Source organism: Sus scrofa, chromosome 1, assembly GCF_054392235.1.
Source record: "Sus scrofa isolate SSC_HxYL_T2T_F1_AM1 chromosome 1, Sscrofa_HxYL_maternal_Yorkshire_Landrace_v2.0, whole genome shotgun sequence".
Taxonomy (NCBI): Eukaryota; Metazoa; Chordata; class Mammalia; order Artiodactyla; family Suidae; genus Sus; species Sus scrofa.
The window spans coordinates 176,311,317-176,323,351 of record NC_139383.1 but is presented as its reverse complement, the minus strand read 5'-3'; the positions used below and the strand labels follow the sequence as shown (position 1 = coordinate 176,323,351).

Below are 12,035 nucleotides of genomic sequence, written 5' to 3'. Positions count from 1 at the left end.
AAACTCAAAAGAGAAAAATAGCAGCTACCATTTACTGAGCAATGACCATGTACCAGGCACTGTGCTAAATGCTACTACTTATTATCCTAATTTAATCCTCACAATAGCCATAGCCCTATGGGTATCCTTGTGGGGAATAGCAATTCCTGCTGTATATTAAAAAAAAAAAAAAAATTGGGAGTTCCTGTCGTGGCGCAGTGGTTAACGAATCCGACTAGAAACCATGAGGTTGCGGGTTCGATCCCTGCCCTTGCTCAGTGGGTTAACGATCCGGCGTTGCCGTGAGCTGTGGTGTAGGTTGCAGACGCGGCTCGGATCCAGCGTTACTGTGGCTCTGGCGTAGGCCAGTGGCTACAGCTCCGATTAGACCCCTAGCCTGGGAACCTCCCATATGCTGCAGTAGCGGCCCAAGAAATGACAAAAAAAAAAAAAAAAAAAAATTAAGGTATAGACCTTGCTCAAAGTCAGTCTGTCTCTCTTACACAAACACATATTTTTTTCCCTGGGAAACATATGGATCCTTGTATTCCCATAGATGGTCCCAATTTAATATTTGCAATTATTATAAAAATAGAAATAACCAAACAATGCCCATGCAATACTTCTCCACAGATATTCCATTATGTCATGCAACTTGAAATAATAACATTTTGATTCACTGCATTTACAAAACACCTTTCATCCAAGAAACAAAATGTGATTCCTTAATACAGCTTCATTAATCTTCCTAACACCAGAGGTAACTAGATGGAAAGTTTAATCATCCTCATTTTACAGACAGAGAAAGCCAAGATGTTTAGGAAAAGCCGTGTCTTGGCAGTGAGACTTGAATTCAGTAATTATGGCCTAGGAACACCATGTGGATTAGTGAACTCGGCTTAATAAACAGTCATCTACCTAAGGCAAAGACCAATTCATGCTTGAGAGCTACAGAAGAAAAAACTGATTTCTTTCATTATGCCAATATCTACCAACTTGGTCTGGTAAAAAGTCCTTGTTATATATCCTGGCAATTTCTTTGTGCCCCTGTTTACTCGGTGTTTTGTTTATATGCATGATCATAGTGAATTGAGCTATATCACTCTTCAAAATACTTTAAAGTTTAAATATGATACAACTGTAACATGGGTATGACACTTTAAAAGGGACACTGAGATATCCAAAAAGTAAAAGGGTACAGGGACTAGAAATAAGATTGTATCAGAAAAGTCGAATAAGGTGGGAGAATTTTATCCAGAGATAAGACTTAAAGGGAATATAAATTCATTCATCCACTCATTTATTCAAGCATTACTGACTGTCAACTATGTGCCAAGCATCATGCTGGGAACTGGGAACTCAATAATGAATATGCTACAGTCACTGCCCTCAAAGAGTACAGAATCTACTGGCGGACAAAGGAGATTATAACACAATGTGTTAATCGCTACAGTAAAAGCAAGCGCAGGGAGATGATGGGACTTTACAGAAGTCTGGTGTAGACTAGGAGATAGGCAATAACTAGGGACAGTTTTCAGAAGATAACAGCTTTGTTTCCCAAAGATGACCAAGGTTAGCCAGATGGAAGGTGAAGGAGAGAATTAAAAGAGGAAGAAAACAGGAATGAGGCAGCAACAGATGTGAAGCAGAGGAGAGGAAATGTGATCCATTAACGGCACCATGTATTTATCAGCAGAGCCAGAATGTCAGGTAAAAGAGAAGGAGCGGCAGGCCGGGGGGGCTAAAGAGGGCAGAGGACCCATTCTCTGTGGGAGGCCACTGCTCCCGTGCTGTGGAGCATACAGTTTGTCCTCAAGGTTGTGAGAAGTAGTAAAGGGAGGAATGGCGAGCTCAGAACACACATTAGCAAGACCACTTGCTGCAGCGTGCTGGAGGGAGACTGCACTGGGGCAAGATGGAGGGGAGGCTATATAGCAGTAATCTGGGGAGCCTGAACTACCTTCACAGCAGAGGGATGCTGGCAAGTAGACAGACTCTGCAGGGATTCAGACGGTAGAACCTACCAATGAAGGGGGTAACTTGATGTAGGGCTGAGGGAGTGCCAGGAAGCAGTGTAAGATGACCAGCAGGTCATCAGGAGTTAGCAACTGGGTGGATGTGGGAGAATTTACTGAGACAGAAAATCCAGGAGAAGAAGTATGTCTGGGGGGAAGATGACTGGGAGAGTTATCACCTAAAAAGAGGGAACAGCCCTGTTCTAAGGGCTAACTTCAGCCTTTATGAGTGGGTGCTAAAGGAGATAAATCTCAGCTCACAAAAAAGAATGTCCTGAGACAGCTTCATGAACAAAGGAACGAGTGCTTCAGCCAGTAAAGAGCATTCCTGCTACAGGGATGTTCAGGAAGAACCTGGATGACCATTGGGCAAGGAGTGGGGAGTCAAGTACCCAAGGAGAATGAGATTAGATTGGGGCTTCTCCTTCTTGTGTTCCACACCACAGGCAAAGAGTTTTCTATAAACACAGAACTGGCCATGGCACCCTTCCACTGAAAGCTGTCTGATGGCTTGCCAGTTGGCTGAGAGGAAATTCAAACACAAAGCCCCACATGATCTGGCTCCTATCACTTCTAATGTTCTACCCTCCACCCCTTCCCCAGCCATGCCCTCCCCTAACCCAGCACCCCTCTCTGGGCTGCAGCCAAACTGGTCGCCAAAGCCTTATCTTGTATTCTGCCCACCCTCTGAAATGCCTTTCTCTGGCTCTTGATGTGGCTAGGTCCTCCTCATCCTTTAGGCTTAAGTGGAATGTCACTCTCCTCTGGGCACCCAGCCTAAACCTATACACATCCCTGCCCTGTGTTCTCTCTTTCCATAATCTGTTTCCTTCATAACACTATAAAGTATAATTATTTGTATATCGGGGTGGTTTTGTGTTGTTTGTTTCTTTGGTTTGTATATCTATTAGACAGCTAGCTCCAGAGAACAAGGACCACACTGTATTCCTAGAGGGGAGGTCAGCACCAAATAAGTAGGAGGCACTCAATAAATACTTCTGATTAGTTACCAACATGGGGCACAGAACAAGGCCAACTTAGGGTAGCATATTAAAACCACCTGTAGGACTTTTTCAAATTGCACTCCTCCCATAACAAAAATCACTCCTGGAGCAAATTACCATTACTATTTGGGAGGCTGTCATATCCCTAAGGGAAGATGCTACAACAAAGGGCTGAGAACCACTGGGTCAGATAGTCTCTGCCTAACCTGAAGATTTTATAATACTCTGTGAATATAAATGATAATTGTTTAAAAACCAAGCTAATTCACTTTGATTTTTGGTTATAACCAAATTTGAGTGACCTGAGAAGTTATCCTGCTGCCATCTTTTTCAACTCCATCCTGCTTTACACACTGTGATGAACTTTAACCTAAAGCACCCTGTTTTCCCTCAAGGTTCATGGTCAGTCTACCTAGACTTTTCTACAAGTAGTGGTAATAATTAAAGGCCCTGACCTCTTGGAGCTGAATGTAACAAGTGATCCTCAGTCCCACGCCTCTACTACGTGGGCCATGGCTTGCAGGCCCAACAAGCATGAAGAAAGGCGGCAGAGCACGACCTGGCAGGGCCAAGTGCTTGGAGCAGGACTAAAAGATCTACCCCTCTTGACCACGAGACAAATGATCCACTGGTGAAAAACCAATCAGTGCATGTTTTTTTTGGTTTTTTTGGTTTTGTCTTTTTAGGGCCGCACCCACAGCATATGGAAGTTCCCAGGCTAGGGGTCGAATTGGAGCCACAGCAATGCCAGATCCAAGCTGCATCTGCAACCTATGCCAAAGCTCATGGCAATGCCAGGTCCTTAATCCACTGAGCAAGGCCAGGGACTGAACCTGCGTTCTCATGGATACTAGTCAGATTCGTTTCTGCTGAGCCATGACAGGAACTCATCGTGGATGTGTTTTAAGACAGAACAAATTGTTTAAGAAGGAAATACTTTTAAGATTAGGGTGTTCACAGCAGGAAAGCTGTAGGTAGATATACTGACACTGTAATAAAGCAGTCAAGGAAGTGACTTTTGGGGAGAAGATAGGAGAGCAAAGAGAGAGTCCGAAGAGATTTTGAATTACTCACAATAATGCCCAGTGGCAAAAGAACAAAGACAGTGGGTAGAGGGGGTAAGGAGGGGCATGGAAGAGAAAGTAGAAGCCTAAACTACACTGCAGCCCTAAATGCAGAAAGACCTGGGCATACAATGGAAGGGTTTTCTGGTTCAACTTTAGCTTTTCAGTCACCAATGTAAACACATACACACAGAGCAATCGCCTTTCAGTGTCATTTTCAAGTACTGTAATACGTTTTACGGGCTGAATAACTGAGTGTGTACCAAACATGACCTATCATGGTAGAATAGAATTCTACCAGCTTAAGCATGTCCTCCTACTTGAGGACTTCAATCATCTAGAAGTAAGTTCTCAGGCCTGTCTGAAGAACACTTTGAAGAGGCTCGTGTTTAGGATCCATCCCTGTGTGGGACAACATTAGCATGAAATAATGAAAATGATCTTCCTTCAACAGTATTTCAATCTCTTACACAACCAAAGATACAAAAACGAGCAACTTGGCTGGTCACTTTAAACTTCACCACTTTACTTTTTCCTTGTCTCTTTCTGGGGAAGATGTAAGTGAATCACAACACTGCTGAAAGATGGATAACCAAGACAAAAAATAATAAGCATTATACAACTTACAAACTAGATCATCAAAGAATGAAACAGTCACAGGCATTGAATTTTCTGAATTTGGAGGCACCGAATTTGGAGACTGAAGAAAAACCATTCCACAGACAAAAATTAATAGTTCAACATGTCTAATGTTATCTTTCTCTATGAGGTCCTTTCTTTTCAGTCAATACATAGCTAGGGTTACTGAATTGGTCAGATTTCTTCTTAGCTACATATACATTTTTGCTCTTATAGAAAAGAGGTATCATTTCAAACATGCCTCTTCCGCACCCCCAACTCTGCAGATAGTCATGCTTATGGGCACATTTCACTTGCTTACTCTTACCTATTGCTTGGGAGTGAATCTGAGACTGCTGGGCTGCTGTGTTGAGAGGGTCCAGCCCGAGTATTCACCTACAAGTAAAGAAAGATTTTTGATCAGTCTTGTGTTCTGAGGACACAGTTCTAATTAACCTATAATTTGCCACAAATTTCTCATTTCACTATGAAGGTTAATTAGCTTGTTGCTAGGTAGACCCATGGTTGGAGTCTATTCAGTATATAGGTTACAGAGACTGTTCAACTCCTATATTACATAATACTTCGTTTCTGTCATTATTCAAATACTTAAACAATGCTGGAAAGGAGAGCGACAAACAGGGAAATTTTTCAGTTCATTGTCTAGAACTGAATTCAATTCTAGAGAAAAAATTCAATTCACTTTCATTTTGTCTTATATGTTTAACAAGTATACTAAGAATACATCCAGGGGTTAGTAGTGACCCTCACATTGTCAAATCCCTCCAGCTCTAGAAACCAGGCAGAACACTGAAGAATGCGTCATATGCACTGAAAAATGCGGTCCAAGTAATTAATTATAAAATGCTTGAGTTTAATACAATAGCCAGTTTTTCTTTCAAATGTAAAGCCTTAAGCAGAAATCCAGGATTCAAGACACACTGAACAACAAAAGGACATTAAATAGATATATGTTTTTAGCATAAAAATGTGAAAAGAAGAGGGGGGTATTCTGTGTGCAATAAGCTTATGTGCTTAATTAACCACTGAAATGAAATCTATATTTTCACTCAAATAAATCTTTGTGGAGACCAGTGCCCAGGATCATCCTGAAGAAATAGACCAAAAAAAAAACAACACCAAATTTTTCCCCAAAATGTCACTAAAACCCCTATATCCAAATATGTACACATACTGAGCAAATACTACAGATGAATCCCCCTCCACATTCCATTAAAAAAAAAAAAAAAAAAAAAGGACTGCTTGTCAGAGCTTGAGAAAGTGCAGTTTTATTTGACATTTCAATAAGTGGAACACAGCATTACAAATCCATCTAACTTTACTGAAACAATTATTGAAATTCGTACCTTCAGGCCATGTATGTTCCGTTCCCCAGGAGGCTTGCAGGCTGAAACAGTAATTGACTAAATTGTAGAACACATCAGGGCCATTTACAAATTTGCTCAAAATGAATCGTTTAAAAAGAAATGAGGGTGACACCAAAATTAGCAGAGAGAAATGATTGAAAAGTGGCTCCCAAGACCCAAAGTGGGAATTATGAACCAGGGTTTTTAACTTGCAGGAGTGAGCATTTATAAATGCAAAGAGCTTTCTGACACCACCTCATATAAATTTCAATTTCTGCTTAAAACATATAAAAATCAAGTTAACTGAGCTAAAATGATTACATTCCTTTCATAATTCAAATTTCTGCAATCTTTTCTCACCTATTACATTGCATATCTTCTATCACCTAGACTACATTGAAAATAGCTAGGGTTTTTATAGGGGAGTGGGAGAAGTGTCTTTCAATGGCAAAAAAGATTACTAAAGATTCTAAGATGAAGTATCTAAGTTTGAATACTAGTTTGCACAGAAATAAGCAAATTTGTTAAAACACAGAGATATTAATTTCATTACATTGCTTGCAAATTTTGATATCTACTAACATTAAAGATAAAGTAATGCCAGGAAAAATAATATTAATTTCCTGACACCATCTTGAGTTACAAGTTGGTACTTTTCCCATTCAGTAAAGGATTCTTCATGAAATGCTAAAATTATAAAAGAGCTTCCTGCCCATGATATAGGCTGCTTCCATCTGTAAACTACATCATCCTACATTTTGTATGTTAAGAGGCCATCAATTTTGATTGATTGTTTGGGGAAGGGTGAATTTGATTTTTTTTTTTTTTTTGCTCCTTTCTCACATGTACATGTATTTTCCTCTGTATCTGACAAGAAATAGAGCTGTTTAATAATAAGATAAGGTTAATAATTACAAAGCACATCAGGTGCTTTAGTTCTGCATATTTCAAGTATATTCAAATTGTTATTTTCCAAAAAACCCTAAATGTTAATAAATGATTTTTATTTGTTTTTCTATAATACAGTAAAATTAAGACTCCAAATCCTCTTTCCTTAAAATGGAAATTAACTTTTTGAACAAAACAAGAGTCACATACATTTGATATCTGGCCCTTTAGGGACCATTAATACCTCCTAAGACAACACTTCAGAGCATTTCCTCTGAAGTACCCAGAGCATTCATAAACTTCATTTAGTAAGAAAGTGGCTAACCATAACATGAAAGACGGGTATCAATTCTTACCTCCTACCATAACATCTCCTTCGTTCCTCAACTGGCTTTTTAAATCTTTATGACTGGAAATCTAAACAGTATTCAAAAAACCCACTAACCTCATATTTCCTAAAGGTGTGGAGTCAGAAGTTACTGTAAAGCTAGTCTATTTTCAGGAGTTCCTGTCATGGCTCAGTGGTTAACGAATCCAACTAGGAACCATGAGGTTGAGGGTTCCATCCCTGGCCTTGCTCACTGGGTTAAGGATCTGGCGTTGCTGTGAGCTGTGGTGTAGGCCACAGATGTGGCTCAGATCCCGTGTTGCTGTGGCTGTGGTGTAGGCCAGTTAGTGCAGCTTCTCTTCGACCCCTAGCCTGGGAACCTCCATATGCCATGGGAGTGGCTCTAGAAAAGGCAAAAAGACCAAAAAAAAAAAAAAAAAAAAAAAAAAAAAAAAAAAAAAAAACTAGTCTATTTTCATATTTATTAATAGTCAGCATATCCTTTAGCTACAAAGAGGACTTAGCCCCAAGCTAAGAGTTGCTATCCAAGGCAACTGTACTACCTGGAATGGAAGATCTGGTGTTGTAACTGAGCAGGACCCTTTCCCAGAATAGACCCCCAGCCATGTCCTCTGCCTGATTTTTGTCTATAGAAAAACTCTAGTCAAAAATAAATTTGATCAGGAGTTCCCGCTGTGGCACAGCGGAAACAAATCCGTCTAGGAACCATGAGGTTACAGGTTTAATCCCTGGCTTCCCTCAGTGGGTTAAGGACCCAGCGTTGCCTTGAGCTGTGGTGTAGGTCGCAGACGCGGCTCGGATCTGGCGTTGCTGTGGCTCTGGTGTAGGCTGGCAGCAACAGCTCCAACTGGACCCCTAGCCTGTGAACCTCCATATGCCCTCGCTGTGGCCCTTAAAAAGACAAAAAAACAAAAAACAAAAAACCTTAATCAGAGAAGTGAGAAAATGCAGAGAGAAAGCAAAACAGTCAAACAAGACAAAATAATAATAGTTTAGCCATTAACTGCATGCGACTCACAAGCATATAGACCCAGACTGGTTGGAAGCAGAAAGTTAATGATGCTGACTCCCAATTACCTCACCACCAACCAAACAAAAGAAGATCCACAAGCTGATTGTGCCGTGCTCCTAGAACACTGTAAGACTCTCCACTACCCCCTTTAGGGGGAACAGTTTTGAGGGCACTAGCCTATTATGGCCCACTTTGCCTGGCAATGATTTTTCTACTTCACCCAAAACATTATCTCTGTGTTTCTATTTAGCACCAGTGAACAAAGGAAGAGTTTGGCAACAATGTTAGAACAGAATTGTTTTCTCCTATCCTTCTGACTTGCTCAGTCTTGATATTCTTTTTAACATTGTGCCTAATCATGGAAACTAAGGTTTGAGGGACTCTAACCAACTCAGTAGACCCAGGTGATATACCCAATGCCTATATCCTAATTGTGTAAATTTGCATAATCTATAAATTTATACAAACTTACAGAAAGATATATATAAAATTATAAATATAAAATTGCAATAAAATCTACATTTGATGTAGATAAATAAGCAAAAAGCGGGACTGCAGAAAACTAAAACAAGTTGTACAATATTATGCACGAACACCAAAGAGATAGGGAGACTAAGTCTCATATTTCAAAAAATTTAAATTTGGATTAGAAGAACTATATTTAATAATAATTTATTGGAGGCTAATTGGGTCTGTGCTAGGACTACATGTGACACATCTCATATATTTTCTTTTATTATTATTATTATTATTACTATTTTGCTTTTTAGGGCCACACGTGCAGCACATGGAAGTTCCCAGGCTAGGGGCAAAAAAGCTGCCAGCCTACACCACAGCCACAGCAACTCAGGATCCAAGCTGCATCTGCAACTTACACCATAGCTCACAGCAATGCCACATCCTTAACCCACTGAGCAAGGCCAGGGATTGAACCCATATCCTCATAGATACTAGTCAGGTTCATTACCACTGAGCCACAATGGGAACTCCCTATTTTCTTCTTTTAAAAAATCTTTTCCCAAGACATGAAAGCAACCTAAATGTCCATCAACAGAGGAGTGGACAAAGAACATGTGTTACATATACACAATGGAATATTACAAAGCCATAAAAAGAAATGAAATAATGGCATTTGCAGCAACATGGATAGACCTAGAAACTATCATGCTAAGTGACGTTGGTCAGACAGTGAGACACGAACATCATATGCTATCACTTACATGTGGAATCTAAAAAAAGGATACAATAAACTTACTTGCAGAACAGAAACTGACTCACAGACTTCAAAAACTTATGGTTACCAAAGGAGGCAGGTTGGAGGGGAAGGGATGCACTGGAGGTTTGGGATGAAAATGTAAAATTAGGTTGTGATGATGGTTGTACAACTACAAATACAATAAAATTGAGTTTTAAAAAAATAAAGAAAAAGGAGTTCCCATCCTGGCTCAGTGGTTAACAAATCCGACTAGAAACCATGAGGTTTCTGGTTCGATCCCTGGCCTTGCTCAGTGGGTTAAGGATCCAGCGCTGCCGTGAGTTGTGGTGTAGGTTGCAGACGCGGCTCAGATCTGGTGTTGCTGTGGTTGTGGCGTAGGCTGGCGGCTACAGCTCTGATTGGACCCCTAGCCTGGGAACCTTCATATGCTTCAGGAATGGCCCTAGAAAAGGCAAAAAGACAAACAAACAAACAAATAAATAAATAATAAAAAATGAAAAAAATAAAAAAAGAATCTTTTCCTACAATATACTCTTCTCCACACTCCCAAGCCCTCCAAACTATCCCCATGAACACGCCACTAATATTTAAACCTATATGAGTATGTATATATAGCCCTTCTGCCTTAAGTAAATTATAATTTAAACAAAATTCTTATTCAAAGGGTATATTAACCACTTATAAACTGTGTGACTCTGAAGTTACTTAACATCTCTGAATCTCAATATTCTCAACTATAAAATGAAAGCAACAATAGGCATAAGTGTCAGAGAAATAGAAATGGTGACACACAAAGCAATATTAGCATCTAAAAAGACAGTGTGTCTAAAATGGCTGTTATTATCACGGGAGGGGCACAACGTTATGGAGTGAAACTGACAGGAACTGCTCACAAAATAAAACAAACAGGAGTTCCCGTCATGGCTCAGTGGAAACAAATATAACTAGTATCCATGAGGACTCAGGTTCAAACCCTGGCCTCGTTCAGTGGGTTGAAGATCCGGTGTTGCTGTGAGCTGTGATATAGGCCACAGACTTGGCTCGGACCTGGCGAGGCTGCGGCTGTGGTGTAGGCCGGCAGTTGCAGCTCCGATTCGACTCCTAGCCTGGGAACTTCCCTGAGTGTGGCCCTAAAAAGACAAAAAATGAAATAAAATAAAATACAATAAAATAAAATAAAGCAAACAGAATTTTTAAAGATTTTGGATAAAGAGAAGTAAATATTTTTTGGGGAAAAAAAAATGAAGACCCACAGCATTAGAATTATAATTCTCGGAGTTCCCGTCGTCGCGCAGTGGTTAACGAATCTGACTAGGAACCATGAGGTTGCGGGTTCGATCCCTGACCTTGCTCAGTGGGTTAACAATCCAGCGTTGCCGTGAGCTGTGGTGTAGTTTGCAGACGCGGCTCAGATCCCGAGTTGTTGTGGCTCTGGCATAGGCTGGCAGCTACAGCTCCGATTAGACCCCTAGACTGGGAACCTCCATATGCCGCGGGAGTGGCCCAAGAAATAGCAAAAAGACAAAAAAAAAAAAAAAAAAGAATTATAATTCTCCAGGATACTATAGAAGGGTTTGCTATAATATCAGAGCTCCAAAGTCATCAAGCAGGTAAGCACTTAATGGAAATTTTCAGCTGGTTAAAAAGCATTCCTGTGGTGAAACAATTTTGAAACTTGCCCAAATTCACTGGTCATTGAAACAATCTATATCCTGTTATTGGCCTAATAGAGAGAAATGGTAACATTTTCCTTTTTTTGTTGTTGTTTTTTGTTTAGTTTTTAGTCTTCATGTGCAACAGAACTGTATTAATCACAATCTTGTTTCAGACACACTATCAATGGCCCAATTTTAGTCATTTATTTAGCTCCTTAATAAGTTATTACTAATAATGCACTAACTACTCCAAATCCTGCTGCTCATGTTAATGTTAGAAGAACAGCATTACTCCTAAATCCAGATCTTCTCACAGGCTGGCCAAGCCAGCTGCCTTTGGAGACTTTACCAGTGCAAATAGGAGTCTACTGGTTAATTGAGCCTTTCAAACTTTAGAGTTATAGGTAATGAAAGTCTAGAATGCTTAATTGGAAAACTCGTACCATGATTATTTGTACAGTATCAGTTAATGAACGTAAGTTTAACTTTTAATTATTTCAATTAAGTTATTTCTAGAAGACTTACTTAGAGAACTTTTTTTTCTGTTCCATCAGGTAGAAAATGTGGATTCCAAGTGGGGCAATGTATAATGGGACAATGGCCGAAAGACTTAATGGTTTATATAATTAAACTATTCGTTTTCATCATTATTCAAAATTTGAGGGAACATTTATATACAGTTGAGCAATCATATCTGATTCAAGACTAATACTACCAAACCTAAAGAGAAAACAAATGATGTGACCAGGGGATTCACCAAGACCCACTCTCATCAGCTTGTATTTTTGGAGATTTAACAATCAAACGCCCATTCATGAGGATTTTCAATTATTTAGAAAATGTCCCCCCTGCACCCCGCCAAGAATCA

General features: G+C 39.9%; 1 protein-coding gene across 20 annotated transcripts in view; it reads right to left on the bottom strand.

The window, feature by feature from the left end:
• The window catches only part of MAP2K5 (mitogen-activated protein kinase kinase 5), a 275,073-nt gene that overhangs the window by 220,376 nt on the left and 42,662 nt on the right, over positions 1 to 12,035 (bottom strand). For all 20 annotated transcript variants that reach the window (XR_014817174.1, XR_014817176.1, XR_014817175.1 and 17 more), the window contains exons 5-6: positions 6,048 to 6,088; positions 5,009 to 5,076 (exon numbers count right to left, since the gene is read on the bottom strand). Coding sequence is in view for 16 of the 20 variants with exons in the window: in XM_084978867.1 (XP_084834993.1) it covers positions 5,009 to 5,076; positions 6,048 to 6,088 (109 nt within the window). In the remaining 4 variants the exon portion in view is untranslated. The remainder of the gene's footprint in view (positions 1 to 5,008; positions 5,077 to 6,047; positions 6,089 to 12,035) is intronic.